Raw genomic sequence first — 19,837 nt, 5'->3', positions numbered from 1 at the left:
CAAACACGCACTACATATATCTCTCTCTCACTCTATTGCACTCGTTCTATGTCATGTGCACTCACACACGCACTACATATATCTATAACTCTCTCTCATATATCTATCACTCTCACCTCGCGACGGCGTGCAGAGTATGCAGCCAATGTGCATTGGGCGTTTTGCCACTGGAGGATAATAGGTTCAATGTCGAAATCCGGTTTTCAGCTAAGAGGGTTGAAGCGCCGCATTCACGCCACGTGTTTAGCTGACGTGTTATGAGGGATTTGAAGGCTGGGTCACCTGAAATATTTGTAATTATTAAATTAGTATTAATTATGATTTCATTAAAATTTAAATAAATTAATTTTAGAAAATATCAGTAAATATAACTTAAAATGACAAACAAATTTGAAATGAGTAGAAAAATTGTGTGCTTCATTAGTTCTATTTTCTATTATATAAATATATATTGTAATTGTTATCTCATTTATATAACAATGCAAGCAATTTATTCTTAGTATAGTATAATAAAAACATAAAAGGTCCTTTAATTTAAATGTTGGATTGTTTTTATTTGTCCAAGAAAACAAACAGGAAGCTTTACTTTACAATGACAGCATGGACATGTAAGAGAATACTTATAAGGAAAATTCGCTGTCTCCCTCTCTCCCACTAACCTGCACACTGCGCAATAAGCGCCGCCATGTTCAAGTCACCGTTGTCTCTGCACAACTTGCTCGCTTCTAATATTCTCCCACCGAGGAGAAGAGTGAGTACTCTAGCGCTGTGGAAGTCGTTTTCTGGAAGAAATATATGGTAATTTATTATATTATATTAATTATTCTTTACATATGTTTCTTATATAATTATAGTATGTAGGCTATACAAAAAAAACGCAGTGTTAAGACACATTAAGCCCACAGGCATGGTGTGTACCATAATTCCTATTAATATTATAAATGTGAAAATTGAGTGAGGATGGATGTTTGTTTCACTTTCACGCAATAACTACAGAATGGATTTAGATGAAACTTTACCGTATTTATAGCTTAGACATCAGAATAACAGCAATTCCAGCATCGCCGTTTTAACCTTATTGTTATACTAGCGGCCTGCGAGCGGCTTCGCCCGCTTGAACTAAATGATTATTAATTTCATAAACAGAATTGACTGACAGTCATATGTGTTTATGTCAACGACTAATTTAATTTAACCGTTCAGAAACATTCTTAAATGTTAAATTCTTGATCTGTGTAAGGATTTATAATATTCTTTGTAAAACAACTGAAACGTTTGCTTATTACAAAAAATACACAAATCGAATTAAATAATCCAATATCGAAATCGAATACAAAGATATGGATTGCTATATACTTGCAGGCAAACTCATGCTTTGAGTTCAAATGATGATAACTTATTTTAAATGCAATTTTGATGAAACAAACTTTAGATGTTAAGTTGAGTTAAAACAAAGCATTTGGTGAAAGTCTGAAGTAAATCGGTTCAGTACTTTCGGAGATTAGCGTGACCATACATACAGACAAACTGACAAGAAATTAAAAAAATATATATTTTTGGTTTCTATTAATCTTTTTAAGTGTCCCTCTATCCATTTCAGTCAAAAATACTAAATAAACAAACAAAATATTTTTACTGTTTTATTATATATATAGATATAGATAATAGCCACATTATACACAATGTTTACATAAATTGTAGCCTGTGTGACAATCTGATGTATAAGGTATGTAACTGTAAAATTTCATCTAAATCCGTTCAGTATATTTGGGTGAAAGAGGAACAAATATCTATCCTGAAAAATTTTCACGTTTATAATATTAAGTAGGATTTACCCCCTACCATCTTCCTTCTCGCCTTGTCTGGGTTCGGCCAACTTCTTGTCAGTTATATCATTTACGGCATACTTGAACCACTCAATCAAGCGCTTGTGTCTGTTTACTATTGATAACTCGTCTGTGCCTGGAATTCCTGGAAATAAAGAAAAAATATAAGGATACAACACTGTTAAACTTTTAAAGAAAAATGTTTTCCTTATATATGTTTTTAGGATAAGTGTATATTATATAGAAAAGTAATAAAGAACTATGAAAAAAATGTTTGTTCTTCATAATTTAGATAAAAAAATAGGGTTACACACGTATTATTTATAAACGATTTTAAAAACCTAATGATTTTAAACTTTGCATCAAACAAGAAATGTTAAATTTTCGTGTAAATGTTATAATATTAACATGACCTATAAATGCACATTACGAATATTGAAGTGAAGTTATAATTCTTCACTGCCAAAATTTCACACAGTTGATATGGTTACATTAAAAATTGTACTCAAAACTTTAACATCCTATATCTTATAAAACAAAGTCGCTTTTCGTGTCTGTCTGTTGTTTCTAACTCTTCTTCTTCTAAACCACCCAACGGATTTTGATGCGGTTTTCACCATTAAGTCGAGTATTTTTCATAGAAGGTTTATATATAGTTTATTATTTGTACATTCTGATGTAAATTAACATAAATACGATAAATGTGTATAAAGTCCTACCCGTTGAGGCACTTTCGCGCATGGGCTGCTTTAATGGTAAGTACTACAAGAAAAAAATGTACTGGAGTATTGTTCCTCTTAATAAGATCTACAAAAAAGTCCGCGAGAGCATATTCATATCTTTTAAGGATAACGTGTAGTGATTATTTTTCTGTCTAAAAATAATAATTTCAATATATTTTTTATTGTGAGGGATATTTTTCCATAATAGTATTAATCCTTATCCTTTAAAATACTTTATTAATTTTCTACGTTAAACGAAGATAAAATTTGTTTTTTACAATATTTCGAAATTGCGAATAGTTTTACAGAAAAACGCATTTAATTGTTGACACATCTCGACATTGACACATCAGCTGTATGTTACTCAAGTTTCACTTATCCCTTACTCTCAGCATATAAATAAGTATATTAGTTACGTTGGCCATTTAATGTAGACCAAAACTGTCTTTTACTGTTTTTTTATTTTAATAAATACTTTAGAAGATGTTACAATATCAAAAAATCCTTGCTGCGAAACGGCCCGCCACTCGCCATGCGTCCGCCGCGCCCGCCTGCCTTACACGCATCGGTGGTTCAGTGGTAGAATGCTCCCCTGCCACGCGGGCGGCCCGGGTTCGATCCCGGCTGATGCATTCTTTTTAATTTTCTTCACAGGCAGCAACTACGTGGCTGCCTGTGAAGGAAAACGTCTTGCTTTTCATCAGGGACAGAATACCCTCTTCAGCATTAACACAAGCTCGAAAAAAAATACCCGCCTGTCTCTATAGCAACGAAGATTTAGATGCGTATTGGATAATCGGAGTTGAATGTATCATTATATATTCAGCGCGATATATTTGGTTTCATATTTTTTGTAGTAGTTATAAGTAGATAGGTTTTTGTTTATAATTTCTTCCGTTTAAAAATAGTCATTTAACTATCTAAAAATAGTCATTTAAATATATTTTAATAAGTACTTGAAAAGATTAGTAGCACAGATTTAAAATTACGGTACCTACTAAAAAATCCTTACTGTGTAAAACAATTGGAAAATCCTTATTGAAACTACGAAAATGCGGATTGCATTAGGGTTTAACTAATTTTCACAGTACCTTAAGTGCTTTGCAAACATACATTATATGAATAATCCAGTAGTAAAAGCGGGCGAAGCCGCAAGAGGGTCGCTAGTTTGATTATAAAAAAAACAAAAACTAGTAGTGTTTTTTTTAAACGTTCACCCATCAACTTACCGTCATTCTCCAAGTCCGCAGCCCACAACGCGTCACACAGCTTCCACACTTGCAACCAATACTCCGCCGAGATGCCGAACTGATAAAAAATTAATAAAAATAAAATATGAAAATGTTAAATTGAATTAAATGTTTCTTTTGTTCACGTTGTGGGTTCGATCGCTTCAATTTATTCATTCAAGGGAATAATTATGTTGAAATTTATTTTTTTAAGGCCGTCGTGGCGTAGTGTCATAGCGTGTCACTGTAAACGGCGGTTGTGAGTTCGAATTACACCTGCAATAATGAACTATTTCCATGTTCCTTTTCCATTTCCTTGTTACGACTCTCTATACACAATATTAATGTCAATCATCTGGGAAACGGAATATCTTAATGATAGATTACCCTTATCCATCCATTCTGCAGTATGCGATATACAGCGTGAAGTAAAAAATATATTTTCGCGTGAAGTTACTAAAAACAATTATGAATCTAATTCTTGAATTCTTTAAGACAAATCGATTTTTAAAACTTATTATACCATCAAAATAAATAGAAAAAGAAAATCCCTAAAACTCACAGTACACTCCCCCTCCCCCACAGCTACTCCCGCGTCCTCCACCAGCTGCTTGAGCAAGTCGCGTCTGTCGCGCTGCGACTGTCGCACAGCAAGTCTGTCGCAGGCACGTGCGACTGTCGCCGGCACTCTGTCTGAATGCTTGAGGAGGGTTTGGAGGTGGCGGGTCAACATGTTCTATTAAGGAAAGAATTCTGACTATAGTGATATTATTAATATATATATATATATGCAAAATTTAAACATGTATCTAAATTAAACTTAAACAAACAACACGCGACAATTAGAAACATCTTTGCTGGCTCATGCAGCCTTAATATTATTGTGCATATATATTGCACAATATCAATATCCTATACATTAATATAAGATGACTTAAATTCAAATCTTTGCTTTCATATGTTCAAATCAAAATTCTTCTCAAAATATAGTAAACATCGATTATCCCTCCCTACCAATACCAACTACCAACCGCGACCAATTACTATTATAAATATCACAATACGTATATACGTAATAATAATTTCTCAATAAACATTGATTTTAATAGATATGGGTTTGCTGTTTTTAATAAACATATAACATTATAGGTAGTACACATACGCATACATAGATTTATGCGGATCATCGATTATCTGAATATCTAACGCCAAAAATTACTCTGGTGCCAAACGAGGAACGGAAGTTACATTAATGCGAACGGAGTGTCTTAACACTATGTTCATAGGTTCCTTCTGCCTAACCTTATATGTTAAACTTAAAAAGCTATAAAAAATACTTTAAAGCATTTTAAAATCTAACACCAAAAAAATAAAACCAATACAAAACGTCACTCTAATACATCCTAGTGTACGATAATAACGGTCTCTCAGTTCTACCCACCTGAGTGCAGGTTCCGGTCCGGCCTATGCACATTCTGGTCACAACCGACTCACTCCAGTCGTCGTCGTGACGCCCTTCTATATACTTGTGCAGGTCGGGTAGATTTGCATCTGAAATAAAACCAAATTATATTAAAATAATAATTGTGAAAGATGTGGGGGTTCTAATGCGAGATTTGAAATACGTTTTGTTACGTAATTTTTTTTGTATTTTCCAAAAACGTGCTTTTCTTCTACAGTGCGGAACAACATTTTGAAATTGTAAAAAATGAAAAATTGATGATTTTTATGACTTAATTAAAATGTTATTAGGGGCAATCATTCTTCATATAATATAGATATAGGTTCGATTATTTCTTGTAATAGAAGTGTAAATGTAGGAGCCGTCGTGAAGCAGTGCCACGTGTAATACTAAACAGGATATTTATGGGCAGGAGTGAGTTATTTCAACTTCCTAGCGTATTAATGTAAAGCGCGGCGTTGAAATCGTCCACTCAAAAATTGTGCAGTGTGTTAAGAACATCAGTGAGTATCTGAACATTAGGCTTCCTCTGCTAAATGCAGAATATAGCGTGAAGCTATTTATTTATTTATTTTAGCTTCAAGCTGTATCCCGCGCATAGCAGGGCAGGCAGAGAGAACCTGGAAACCTAGTGTTAAGACACACCATTCTCATTGGGGCACTTCTGTTCCCTTGTGTCCGTCGAATTCTAGAATGTAACCCCTAGGTTCCCAGCAACATGAAATTATTTTACTTACTTTTAGGCAAATCTCTTAAGCACTCCATCGTTGATACTGTAGCTAGGGTCCCATTGACACCTGTTATTAATTTTAAAAAATGAGAATTATATTATTTATACTATAATTCACATTATTGTAAAGCTAGAGAGTTTGTTTGTGTGAACGTGCTATTCTCAAAAATTTATTATTTATGTATATTATAAATATACATAACTTACTTAATACTTATACTACATATATACGTTAAAGGTAAAAAAAAAGTTAAATTAAAATTAAATAAACTAAAATATAATAATACAGAATATTATGATGATTTTTTTTTCACATTATTATATACGATGGCTGTGAAAACGTAGTGTATCATCACTACAAATAGTAGTATAATATTATAAATGTGAATGTAAGTTTGTTACATTTTCATGACAAAACTGCTCACCCGATTTGACACATATTCTTAGAGATATTAGAAAGGATATAGAATTCCATTTTTTTATATATATATTTGAACAAATATCCTTTATAATACTAACCAGAACAACATAGTCTTGTAGTGACTCAGCTCTTAAAATGAGAATTAAAAAAAAATCTTTATAATGAGCTTAACTGTTTCAATTGTGTTTCACTTTTGCGTAAATATTACTGAACAGATTTTCATGAAACTTAATAGTAATATAGCTCATACATAAGAATAATACATTTAAGTAAATATTTTGTTCAATTTGGCTATGTTATAACAATATTTCCAAGCGGGCAAAGCCGCTTTAGGGTCGCTAGCAATTAATAATTCTAATATTTACCAAAGCCCGTGTGGAAGTGGCGCGCTCGACTTATTGATAGGTCCGCCATTGAAGACGCATTGAGGCGACCTAGAAATAAAAAAAATATATAGAAATAATCACTATACTACATTATGGTAAATGTTTTTTTTACAAATAACAATAACATTTTTTTTAATGAATAACAGCTCGCAAATTGAAAAATGTTTATAATTCTAAATGTCTAAATTATGATTAATTTTAAATACTAGGTTCTATAACGATGTTTCTATATACGATTATAATTAATTATATTTAATAACGATTGTATAAAAACTAATATTTTTAACATTTTTAACCACATGCTACAGGTAGGAAAGAAAAATACTTTCGAAATGCAGATTTTATTACATCTTTATATATTTTTTTATATTAAGAAAATATCCTTAGATAGATAGATAGATATCCTTAGATTAGATAGATCCTTAATACAACTAATTTTATTTTATTTCTACACTCACCAGCTACAGTATGTTTGAACGGTGGTACTTTCCTATGAAACTGCAACACTATTGTGTGCGGTTGTATGTAGAGAGGCGCCATTTTTATTTCTAAAATTGAAAAAAACAAAAAATATTTCAACATAATTGAGAATTTCATCATTTTTTATACCTTATCTTTTTCCATAAAATAATCCCGCATATATTTGCATATAGCAGAGTAGGGACTACATAGACTAGTGTTAAGACACTCCGGTTCTGACTCACGGCACAAAACACAACATTAAATGTAGAGTAGCGACAATTAACACCGCTATTTTGTCTACCAGAGCGAGAAAATAAAAACAAATTATTCCCCCGAGTGGGAATCGAAGCCACAACCGTCACGTTTTCAGTTACATGCTGTTTTCTGTGCAACGCGATGGTCTCTAATAATTAAAAAATATATTTTATATTTATATTGTGGATTCAATATTAATGCAGTAAAATGTTAATATTATTATTTATTATCATATAAATATATATCATATCATTTATTATAAATACTTTAAAGACGGAGTTATTTTTAAAAAATATATAGGATAAACAGCATTTTTTTACAAATTAGTAAGATTATATAGTTTTTTTAATACTTAATTATTATAGCAAACTAAGCACCATTCCGTATATTCCCCACAGCACAACATCCATATCGCAATAGGCAACGGATCAGCGGTAACGTATTCCACTCCCGTTGTGGTAGAATAGTTTAGTACTTTAATGACTATAATTATAATAATAAAACAAAACGTATACCATCATTTCGTAAGTTCTCCACAGCAACGATCTCCATATCGCAATGCACAGCGGGCAACGGATCGGTGATAATGGGTTCGGGTCCCGTTATAGTGGACGGCACTAGTTGATCGCCGGTCGATATTGATATGTCATCTTGCATTTCTGTGAGCAGGTTTCAGATATTAAATATAGTTTTATTTTATGTTAAAAAAACTTTTTATATTTTTATTAAAGTACTGTAACATACCAGCGGTTTACAGTGGAAATTTGCTAAATCAGTTTTTTGTCGTTATGTACTCATATATTTTCATTCCTATTAATTATTTTGTATATTATTTATTTGTTTATAGATATTTTACATGATGATTTAGTAACAGTTATAAAAAAAACGATAAAACGAGAAACGTCACAACAAGATTAACAAGACATTGTCCCCATTAGAATTTGAACTCGCATACCTGTATCAGAGTACAGCGACGCTTTCATAACTTGCACGCGGTCACTTTGTCTATGTTCTAGGCGTGCTAATTCACTTGTCGGACTTTTTACACCGTATGCTGTGAAAATAATAAAATTAATTAATACTATATTGGTATATATATATATATATATATATATATATATATATATATATATATATATATATATATATATATATATATATATATATTATACTTTTTTGTTTATTTTTTATCGCCTCGCAGTGGCACAGCATCATTTTGCAAACACGAAGTTTGTGGTTTTGATCTTCATTCGAGGTAATGAATTATTTTCTTCACCTCGTTGTGAAAGATAAAGTCCGATGTTGACACCAGCAACTCAACACGCAAGAACTCAAGAATTAAGCGATGCATGCAGAAAGGAGTGTCTTAACACTAATGATCTGTCGGATATCCGTATCTGCGGATAAACTTCGCTGACGATTCGGCAAATCACTACTTAACACTACGTTCCCTCTGCCTATCTGCGGGATACAGCGTGAAGCTGAAAAAAAACTCACCCCTGTTCTCTTGATAAAGACTGGGAGGTTCCGCGTTATCATCTGTACCATCCATATCAAAAACTAAAAGGAAAATATAGAAAAAAATATATTTATTAATAAATATTAAGCTATACATAAATTTAAATATCATAATAGCGACTGCATTGCTTTTACGCGTGTAATATATAGAGTAAAATATTTCTAGCCCGTACCTAACAGAAATCAGGGGCCAGTGACGAAGAGGCACAATTGTATGACTGTAAACGGGACAGGTTATGGGTTCGAACCTCATTCGAGGAAATGAAATATTTATTTAAATTTATATTTCCATTTCTTCGCTCTGATGTCGGGGCAAAGTGCGACGTTACGTGCCGCCACTAACACATAATACCTCTAGAATTCAGTGGAAAGTGGGGAACGGAGTGTCTTAACACTAGGTTTCCTCTGCCTACCCTGCTGTGTGCGATTGCGATACAGCGTAAAGCTGAAGCTGACTAAAATAATAAAAAAAAAATACCTTTAGACCCACTCAAAAAGTTCAATGAGCTGTGTTGCATATTGAACATGTCAAGATTCCCCGACCCCCCGAGACCTCCAAGACCAACGCCCCCCAGACCTCCAACACCTCCAAGACCCCCAAGACCTCCAAGTAAAGAACTATTTCCATTTACTGCAGGCATGTTTAGATTATTAAGGGGGGAAGCCATCGATACAGTTTGAGGTTTTTGTGCTGAAAATCGAAATTAACAAATATATGTAATTTCAATTATTAATCAACTACGAAAAAGATTTTATTTATTATTTTTAACTCAACAATGCACATTCAATCAAGACCTGGCAAGTAAAAATGCGTGGTGCCTTTACGTGTTTTAAAAGTTAAAGTCCAATATTGTTATTCAAAATAAGTAGGTACATGCTCTATTTTTTGAACGTCGAATAATTAATTAACAGTTCCAGTTCATTAAACTGAATGCCTCAAAACTGAAGAACCAGCGCAAAAAACGAGACGAAATTATACAAAAAAAAATAACACTATTTTCCCTCTGCCTACCCTGTTGTATGCGGGATACAGCGTAAAGCTAAAAAAAAATACCAATTTACTTACTCGGCGCCGCCTTTTGAAGACTTTGGTTGACAATCTGCCTTTTCAGTACATCTGGTGTATCGTCTTCTTCGTCAGAGTCAGAGAGACCGTATTTACTGAAATGCTCCACCTCAAAATAAAATATAAGACATCAGATTTCTTCTTTTATTATACACTCAATAACATATAGTAAAAGAAGAAAAAACTTGAACCTGTACTAGGTTTAAGTAGTACACTCACTCTAAACACCCAACTGCCGGTCTGAGGTCGATACTCAATGAATTTAGTGTCGTACTTGTCGCATATACGACGGAGTTTACCCTCGTAGTCCATTTTTAGAAGTCTGCAAAGAAAAGTTTTTTTTTAATATTATTTAATTTCTTTGGGCAGCACGCTGTATCCCGCGCAAAGAAAGGTAGACTGAAAGAAGATAGTGTTAGCACACTCTATTTACCACTCACTAAGATTAGGTGCTCTTAGTATTGAGTGTTTTTTTTTTTTATTTTCGAGACATTGTGTATTAAATTGCGTAACTTATCGCCACATTTTATCTTACCAGAGAGTGGCGATATAATTAATTAAAATTTGCAAAACAAATAAATTCAAATTATTCCTCCCAATAATAATATCAATAGTAATCGTTTTCACGTCTAAATAATATTTTCACGCCCCATCCCATACATAGCAGGGTAGACAGAAATAATCTGATAACATAAATTTAAGACACCTCAATCCCATTAAAACACTTCCATTCTCCAAATTGTCGAATTGCACAGGCATTGCGTGTTGAGTGGTGGAACTCAACGCCACGCTTTGCCTTCGCCTCGTTACCAAAGCGAAGAGATGAAAATGCTCATGTTGGAAACGAACTCACAACCTGTCAAATTTATTCTTTTTATTTCTAAGTATAATTTATATTTTACCTGTCAGGCTCAGTAACGGGTCGTTTCTCGGTTTTATCTCGCGGCCAAACTCTTTCCAACGTGACGACTGCGCGCCGATTCAAACCCGCACCTACCGGTGGCTTATTGTCATCCTCGGGGTAGATAATTACTTCTTTGTTCAGGAAATGGACTGGAAGGCACATTTATGGATTGTAATATTTTAGTAAGTTTTTAGCATATATTAAATATAAGAATGCCTACATAATTATACTTTTTTTCGTTTGTTAGTGTAATTGACGTGGCCCACATGGTTGTGAGTTCGATTCTCACTAGAGGAAGTGAAAAATGTATTTAATATTCTAATTCAATCCCTCTGGTTACGAGACAAAGCGCGGCGCTGAGTACTGCCACTTATCACGCAATGCCTCCAGAATTCAACGGACAGTGGGCAACGTAAGTGCAATTTAAAATTTAATTACAGTTCAGAACATATATTTGATTATTAGACAAAATTAACATCCAACTCATCTTAAATCACAGGTTCAATTACAGCTGCGCACTAAGAAAAAATCAACAGAAAAAACATATCTACTTAAATCTGAAAAAATCCAACTACAAAATCAACAAACAACAATATTACCCAACGAGTCCAAGTCCATGCCGGCGACGTCTATTTCGCAGTCGTAGAATACGTTGCCGTAGTTTTTACGACCGATGGTGAGGTGTGGGACCACGCACGTGCCGTCGGGGCGGAGGTACTCTGAAATTTAGAAAATATTATATAATTTTAGTATTTCATTTTCATAAAGCTTATTTGCCACGATAAGTTGCAAATTTCATTATTTTTAATAAAGATGATGAAATTAAATTAGATTTTTTTTCCAGCGTGAACGCTGCATGGTACCTAGTGTTAAGACACTTGAGTGGCGGAATTCAACGCCGCCTTCTGTTTAGTTACCAAAACAAGAAAAATGAAAATATTAATATTTTCATTTAAATATTTTCATATATTTTCATTTAATTTAAAAAAAAAAAAATAATTTTAATTAATTTCCCCGAATGAGAATCGAACCTACTACCTACACGTTTATATTATTTTTCTTATTAATTATTATTAATTACGTATTTAATTATTTTTCTATGTAATTATATTACTGTTTGTGCAGTAGTAAACTCACTGGTGATTTCCTCCAAGGAAGGTATAGTGTAATACCCAGGTCGTGTCAGCTTCAATCCCGCGGGATGTGGAGTTATATCGCGTGGTTGTACATTCTCTTCTTCAGACACTAAAAGGAGACAAATGGAAAATGAAATTAGTAATTGTAATTACAACCATCATGTAGATATATTTAATAAATATAAAATAAAATATTATAGAAAAAAAATTATTATAGAAAATTAAATAGAATTTTAGAATCTTATTTTAGGCTTGTAATGATTAGTTTTTGAGCTATAATTACAAGACATAGGAATCTATATCTGTCTAAAAATGAAATTTTTAGACAAAACTACAAAATTATGCATTTAAAAAATGTCACTTTGATATTTTTTTTATCTTTACACATCTCCTATTGTAAAGGATAATATAATTTTTAAGTTGTTAAGCGGTAAAGTTTGCGGTTAAGTTTTAAGTTGTTTCAAATTTGTTTTATTCTAAAATAGCTACCAAATTTTGTGTCAAGAAGTATATTGTACTAGCGGACGTGCGCGGCTTCGCCTACTTATTGCACCCTTAAGGGAGAATTCTAATAAACCATGAAACACGTGTTCAATGAAATGTTTTTAAGAGTCTGAATTTAATCTATATATATAAAATCGAAAGGTCACTCACTCATCACGAAATCTCAGAAACTACATGTGCTAGGAATCTCAAATTTTGCATAGGAGTTATTTATAGGACGTAGGTGCTCGCTAAGACGAGAATTTGCAATATTCGACTTCTAAGGGATTGTTTTTGGGGTCGAAAGTTTGTATGAAAGTTCGTTACTACAAATGCTAGGAGTCTCAAATTTTGCATAGACGTCACTAGGACGTAGTCATGGAGACAGAAATTAATAATAACATAGTTCACGCGGGTGAAACCGCGAGCGGGCCGCTAGTTATTTATAAAAATGGATGGCGATTTAAAAATAATTCCATACAAACTTTCAACCCCTATATCATCCCTTTAGTGTGAAAATAAAAAATGTTGCAGTATATTAGTATTCTTAGACAGAACTCAACATCCTCTTTTGCCTCATTATGAATGAAACGATTGGTTAATCTTTAAGTAATATTCTATGTTAACAAAATAAGTACAACAGAAATGTAGCAAGATTGACAAACCTTTGTTTTTTATAAATTCACATGAATGAGCGAGGTCATGTGAATAAATAATAGATCGATTGAATGACATTAACATTGTAGGACTCCCATTTACTTCTAGTTAGTAACTAATTACCTATCGTAACCTTAAACGAAATGAAGCGAGTTTGACAACCGTTTGTATTGTGTTACATTCAAATGAGTGAATGAGTGAACGAGATCGCGTGAATAAATGTATGAATGATTAAATTAATAAGTAAACTATATAAAATACACACAAAAATATACTATAAACAACGACAAATAACGAAAAAGGCGTGTATCCGGTCTATAGTATTTATAAGTATATATCAATAAGTGAAAGATACAATAAAAGATTAATTGGGTGAATGAGTACAATATAGATAACAATTCACACCCATCTACTTCCAACCAGTAACTACCTAACTAACAGAGAAAAAAATATCTACCTCAAAATACCTAAAAAATACACACATAAATCGATAATAAGCAAGTACATGTATATATATATATACATATAAACAACCATAAACGCCGTGTATCTGGTGCGCTATCTTCTCGCAGCCGCACTTGCTGCAGTCAGGGGGCTGCCCCCAACGATGGCGGCAGAAGTGGAGGGAAGGGGACAACCCTGGCTTGTTACATTCATACGAGTGAGTTAGTGAGTGCTTATGATAAGTGAATTAATTTGTTAAAGAAGGGGTTATACTAGCTGAATGTGCTTTTATAGAAGAGAAGTTGAGCGAATGAATGAATGTCTGAGTGGATGAGTCAGTCAATGTTAGCTTTATTCTATATTTATTCAACGATTCAAAAGTGCATACAAAAATCAATTTGAAATAACAAAATTAATAACAGAAACAGAATGAGTTTTTGAGTGAACGAGTGTTTGTAATAACTAAGTGTGTATATAGATAACATTTGTATGTATGTCAACATGATTAATTTAACTATCAATTACTTTTTAAATTCATTTTATACTGAGATATGAAAAACCAAATTTTGTCCAGTTAGCTTCAACACTGTATCATGTTACTGATAAGTAACATAAAACAAACAGCGTTAAAAAAAATGAAATCAGCTTCACGCTGTATCTCGCACCTGTGTGCGAGACACTCCGTTCCCCACTTTCTGCCGAATTCTGGAGGCATTTCGTGTTGAGTAGCAGAACTCAACGCCGCGCCATACCTCGACGCCAGAGCGAAGGAATGGATATATAAACGTAAATAAATATTTCACTTCCTCGAGGGGGATCGAACCCAAAATCAAATTACTTATCACATAATAAAATTAATAATTTTACTTATACGGTCCCATATAAGTAAAATTTATATTTTCCAAATTATTGTTTTTCATTATCGGGACTTTGATGGAAAAATACCAAAGTACAATATGCTTACTTTGTTCATAATGTTTTTATATAAATAGATGTTAAGTATAATATCTTTAGAGAAAACAACTAATACTAACCGGACAAAGTATCAATATTTTCTTTATTCTCGGACACTCGGTGCGTTCTAACTCCAAGCTCTCTAACAGAGTTTTCTACTGAGTCTGGGTTCAAATCCAACGGTTTGCGTAGAGGTTTTGTTGTTAGCCTGTGAAATAAACAAATAAGTATTAATATATTTCAGAAAATAAGCAACAAATTATATTAACATTATTTTCATTACCATTCGTAGGAATTTTATATTCAATATTTTAATTTCCTCGATCTGCTAGATCTAGAGAAAGCTACGGAGTGCTGGTTCGAGAATTCACCGGAAAGTGAGGAACGTAAATAGCTTAATGGGAACGGAGTGTTTAAACACTTTTCCTATGTCGATTCTACTTTATGCGGAACACAGCGTAATAGTAAAAATAAACAAAAACTGACTCACCAACTATCTCGACGTTCCGATACTTGCGGTGGTAATTCTTTATCTGTAGAGAGAAAAACACACTTTTAAGAATATTTTTAGTTACTTTGATATTATTAGCAATTAGGATAATTAATAATTGAAAAAAACATTGAGTTTATGATTTAATCTTAATATTTAAACACTATATTTTTAAAACTGATTTAAATCAAATATTACCTAGTATAAGTTGTTTTTCATTTTTTTCAATATGTCTGTCAATGTGTCTGTGTATTTATCAGCAAATTTCAATCAAACATCATACGTCTAGATATATAGACAAATACTGGATTAATATTACGGATTGTACAAAATAATAATCGAATCTCCACTGCAATAATCTATATTGTAAAATAAATAACAATAAAAATATAAATTTACCTAAATTAGGATAAAGTCTAGGTGTTCCTTCTCCATCTATAGATTTCTCCTTTTCTGGCCAAGATTGTTTTGTATTTGGCCTGAAATAAAAAAACACATACAAATAAAAAAATCCTTATATTTTTTACTTCTACAAAAAAAACCCGCATTACAGGGGCAACAGAAGGGCAAGCGCAAACAGAACTCAGTGACAAAACACTTAGTTTAAGACACTTTGTAATTCAGAAACTTTGTTCTCCTCCGAAATTCGAGACAATACTTTTTTTCAGTTTCACATTGAATTTTGCACATAGGAAAGAAGGCAGAGGGAGCCTGGGAACCTAGTGTTTGGCACTCCGATCCCACGAAGACACTTCCGTTCCCTACTTTCCGCACTTTATATCTGAGGGCCGGATAATCTATTTTCTACTGTATCTCACAATTTATCATTTTATTCAGACAAATACGTATAGTCCGAAAAACGTGTTATTGATAATGGGAAGTATTCGCGTACAATTGCGCAGGATACGTATGCGCAGAAAACGTTCAATCAGTGTTACCCTGTTATGTTGTTTTACCTCACGCTTAGCACATAACATTTACCTACGATAATTAAAATTTCTGATCATCTTTATGTTGTAGTAAATTATACAAAACGAAAATTTTATGCAGATATCTAAATATCGAAAAAAAATCAGCTGTTCCATAAATTTTAATTAATCAATTCTAAACTTCTGCTTTTATAACTAATGACACATGATATTTATGTATATATGTATATACTATATACACTTATGTACAACATAAACATTCAGTGTGCGTAATACAAGCTTATATACTATGCAATATGGATAAAGAAATATCTGGCAATATTTAAACTTCTTTAAGATTACATGAAAAAGAATTAAATATTGGGTAAATTATTTCAATTTATTTGGAGGACAAAAAATGAGAGTCTGGTATCCCTTTGCCATATAAGTTACTGTGCGTCTGTGTGAGCGCTACGTCCTTACAGGAAATTCGTATCCACACATCTTTATAGGTATAATCACACTATATGGTTCAAATAAGAATATAATTAATTATAAACAAATTGTTGTAGATGTATATGTGGCCCCATTATAATAATTTCAATTCAGTTTTTTATTTAATTTTTCAATTTGCTTAATAACCATAACTTGATTTTGCATGTTGCTTAAGCTAACACACTAATTATTATAATATTACTAGATAAATATGCTCTACTACGCCATTCCGTATATATGATGCATATGATATTATATTCATATTTCATAGTAATGAACTGACAGCGTTGCGCTCGACTGTACCGTAGTTCTGCGCAATTTGCCGCGCGTGCTTCTCATATGCAATAACACGTTAGTCGGACTATACACATAATACTTATTTATGACTTTGGAAAATAATAAAAATAATATCATGAATTTAAATGTCAACTCACCAATTACTATGCCTCGTTGTATTGGAATCGGCATCTAGAAAAGAAATAAAAAAAACATTATACTAAAAATGTCAAGCGTGAGTTAAACTGACATGATAGAGATGCCTATATTTATTATGTTTTAACGTACTATAGTTCAAATAAATTATACATAAGTTTCTCTACCTTACCAGTATATTTTGCAATTCAATACACAAAAAATATTAAATGAAATAAAAATGAATAAAATATTAAATGAAAAAAATATATATTAAACGTGTAAAAGAGGATAGCAGGTGAAAAAGACTATAAAACCAATGGAATTGTTTCAATCAGGGGCAGTTGCTTGTGACAACGGATCTATTTTCCAATAAACAGGAAACCCTGTGAACCGTGTGAACCCTGGAATTGTAATTACGTAGAATCTCTCTCCGGATAATATAGCAATATAACATTTTAACTTCACAATTTTCTTTAACTATCCCATTTATTAATTTCGATTCCATTTGTAAAACAAAAAAAAATCTCTTCCAGAATAGAAATTGAGATTTTTTTTTCCCAAGTCGTTTCAAATACCAAAAGCTTTTCGAAAAGTTAAGGAAATGCTTTTCTCAATATTACATGAAAATCGGTACTGCCAAAGGCAAGATAAAATCGTAGATAGACAAGATAGACGATCCCCCCAAATTCCTAACATCAGAGAGGGACCAAGTGGTAGTAGTGGCCGAATGCACGAGAGTGATGCTGGACGATAGGATACTCGGAATGGCAAACGCCATTTCAAGCGATCCTGAGCCGGGCGCAGCCTTCGTGAATTGGGAGCTACCAAAACATTCCTGGGCAAATGGGGTTCCGGGGTGTGGTAAGACAACTCACATTATCAAGCACTTCGATGAGGACACGGAAGTAGTAGCGACAACCACAGTAGAGGCCGCGAAAGATCTAAGAGAGAAGCTGGCGCACCGCCTTGGCACGAAAGCGACAAAGAGAGTGCGAACAATGGCCTCGATCTTAGTCAACGGTTTTCATGAGGGAATAGTTATAAACCGGCTAACGGTGGACGAAGCCCTCATGAACCACTTCGGGGCCATTGTTATGGCGGCCAGACTGTCAGGGGCGAACGAGGTCACACTCATCGGAGATATCAATCAGCTGCCTTACATCGACAGACAAAATCTATTCGAACTAAGGTACTGTAGGCCTAGCTTGACAACCAACATCACATGCGAGTTGCCTTGCACACATCGGAGCCCAATGGACGTCGCCTATGCCCTCGCCGGAGTATATAACAGCATTTACTCCGCAAGCCCCATTGTCCACTCCATAAAGGTTCTCGGATATACCGACGCGCGAATACCACACTGTAATGACGGCACCCTCTATCTGGTCCACACGCAGGAGGAGAAGAGGCAGCTGAAAGACCAGGGATATGGAGCTGGAGCAGGTTCGCGAGTCATGACTATCCATGAGGCCCAGGGGCAGACCTTCGCAGACGTCGTCATCGTCCGAACCGGACACGCACGGATCCGAGTACATGAGAGCGTCTCTCACGCAGTCGTCGCAGTGACGAGACACACCAACACCTGTGTCTATTACTCTGACGATGGCGGTGACGCAATAGGCAACTTCATCAGCCGAGAGGTGGGCGCTTCATTTACGGAGGTGGTGGAGGCGAACCTAAAAGGGGCAATGTCACAAAGAGATGATAGGGTGATAGAGGCACTGATCCAAAAACTTGAGGAAGGCGTTCTGCATGAGCCAGGCCAAATCTAATGGGCGAAGGTGTTCTATACATGTATAAAGTAATTTTATAAAATAAGTTATATATGTTAATAACACTAAAAAAAAAAAAATGTCGGTAGGGGTCATCCAACCCCTCTAGTATAAGCTCTATATATAAGTACAGTTTAAATTGTCCTAAAATTAAGTACGCCACATTAAAATAACTTTCATAAAATAAAAAAGGCACGGGCAACTAACTATGCGCCCGTGGATGTAGCTGTTAAAATAAAAAATAAAAAAAGGCAAGATAATCGCGGACAAACATACATATATTTTATACTTTGTGATGTAACTGGGAATCTCCTTTTATTGAAGTTAGTTTAAAGAATCATCACTCACGATTGACATCAGTCTCCGCCAAGTGTCTGATTTCTTCACGGTTACCAGTGTCATTTCTATCCGTCGATCTCTCCTCGCGTGCGTTTGTTGGTTCTTGACGAGAATCTTCTAAAGATCTGCGTAAGAAAAACAAAAAAATTATATGGACTGTGAAATAATATTATCTCCAGTATCAAGAAAAAGAGCGCCGTTTAATTCCGCCATTCAACAATAGAATGGACAGACTTAACACCAGGTACCCCCCATCTGGTTACCCTCCTATACGCGGGTTAGAGCGTGAATCTAACCACTACAATCAACTCACCTATTCCCTTCAGGTGTATCAGCAGTTCCATCAGACCTCTGCCGCAGTACCAGACGTTTTCTACTCGGTTTTAAGCTCAGTTTACATTCTAAGCTGGCGTCGTATTCTTCGAGACCGTCGAATAGTGACTTCTGTGGGTGTAAACAAGTTTTAGCAAAAAAAGTTGAAACATCAATGTTATTGGAGGTTGGAATCCTACTTGGAGAAATAGGTGCCTGTATTGGATTAGGGGCACAAGTGCGCGACTGCGCACTAAGCGCGGCAGGTTATGGGTTCAAATCCCAGTGGGCGAATGAATCTTCTACGGCAGATATAATAATCAACAACCTCAAGGTGGCTCTCGTAAAGAGTACTCGCAAAACAATGGCGGAAACCAAGAAGAAAGGACTACTTCCTATTTGACAAACACTAAAGGAGACTGAAACTTTTAGGCTTAAATGTAAAGAGGTGA

The 19,837-nt window shown here is 34.0% G+C and overlaps 1 protein-coding gene across 1 annotated transcript in view; it reads right to left on the bottom strand.

Annotated features, from left to right (window-relative positions):
• LOC146538668 (nuclear pore complex protein Nup98-Nup96-like) overlaps nt 1–19,837 on the bottom strand; it is a 56,471-nt gene that overhangs the window by 11,857 nt on the left and 24,777 nt on the right. Inside the window, exons 17-40 of the mRNA XM_085187226.1 lie at nt 19,387–19,517; nt 19,083–19,198; nt 16,983–17,016; nt 15,545–15,624; nt 15,146–15,188; nt 14,736–14,863; nt 12,119–12,226; nt 11,581–11,700; nt 10,980–11,130; nt 10,297–10,399; nt 10,078–10,186; nt 9,490–9,702; nt 8,991–9,053; nt 8,449–8,547; nt 8,009–8,152; nt 7,235–7,324; nt 6,756–6,824; nt 5,977–6,036; nt 5,219–5,328; nt 4,340–4,513; nt 3,778–3,856; nt 1,843–1,971; nt 660–782; nt 117–282 (exon numbers count right to left, since the gene is read on the bottom strand). Of these exons, the coding sequence (XP_085043352.1) occupies nt 117–282; nt 660–782; nt 1,843–1,971; nt 3,778–3,856; nt 4,340–4,513; nt 5,219–5,328; nt 5,977–6,036; nt 6,756–6,824; nt 7,235–7,324; nt 8,009–8,152; nt 8,449–8,547; nt 8,991–9,053; nt 9,490–9,702; nt 10,078–10,186; nt 10,297–10,399; nt 10,980–11,130; nt 11,581–11,700; nt 12,119–12,226; nt 14,736–14,863; nt 15,146–15,188; nt 15,545–15,624; nt 16,983–17,016; nt 19,083–19,198; nt 19,387–19,517 (2,642 nt within the window). The remainder of the gene's footprint in view (nt 1–116; nt 283–659; nt 783–1,842; nt 1,972–3,777; nt 3,857–4,339; nt 4,514–5,218; nt 5,329–5,976; nt 6,037–6,755; nt 6,825–7,234; nt 7,325–8,008; nt 8,153–8,448; nt 8,548–8,990; nt 9,054–9,489; nt 9,703–10,077; nt 10,187–10,296; nt 10,400–10,979; nt 11,131–11,580; nt 11,701–12,118; nt 12,227–14,735; nt 14,864–15,145; nt 15,189–15,544; nt 15,625–16,982; nt 17,017–19,082; nt 19,199–19,386; nt 19,518–19,837) is intronic.

The sequence above is a fragment of the Heliconius melpomene genome, chromosome 6 (assembly GCF_056956725.1).
Source record: "Heliconius melpomene rosina isolate 202511_hmr_F chromosome 6, ASM5695672v1, whole genome shotgun sequence".
Classification (NCBI taxonomy): domain Eukaryota; kingdom Metazoa; phylum Arthropoda; class Insecta; order Lepidoptera; family Nymphalidae; genus Heliconius; species Heliconius melpomene.
Note: the sequence above shows the minus strand (reverse complement) of the source record. Positions and strands in the feature narration are given on the sequence as shown.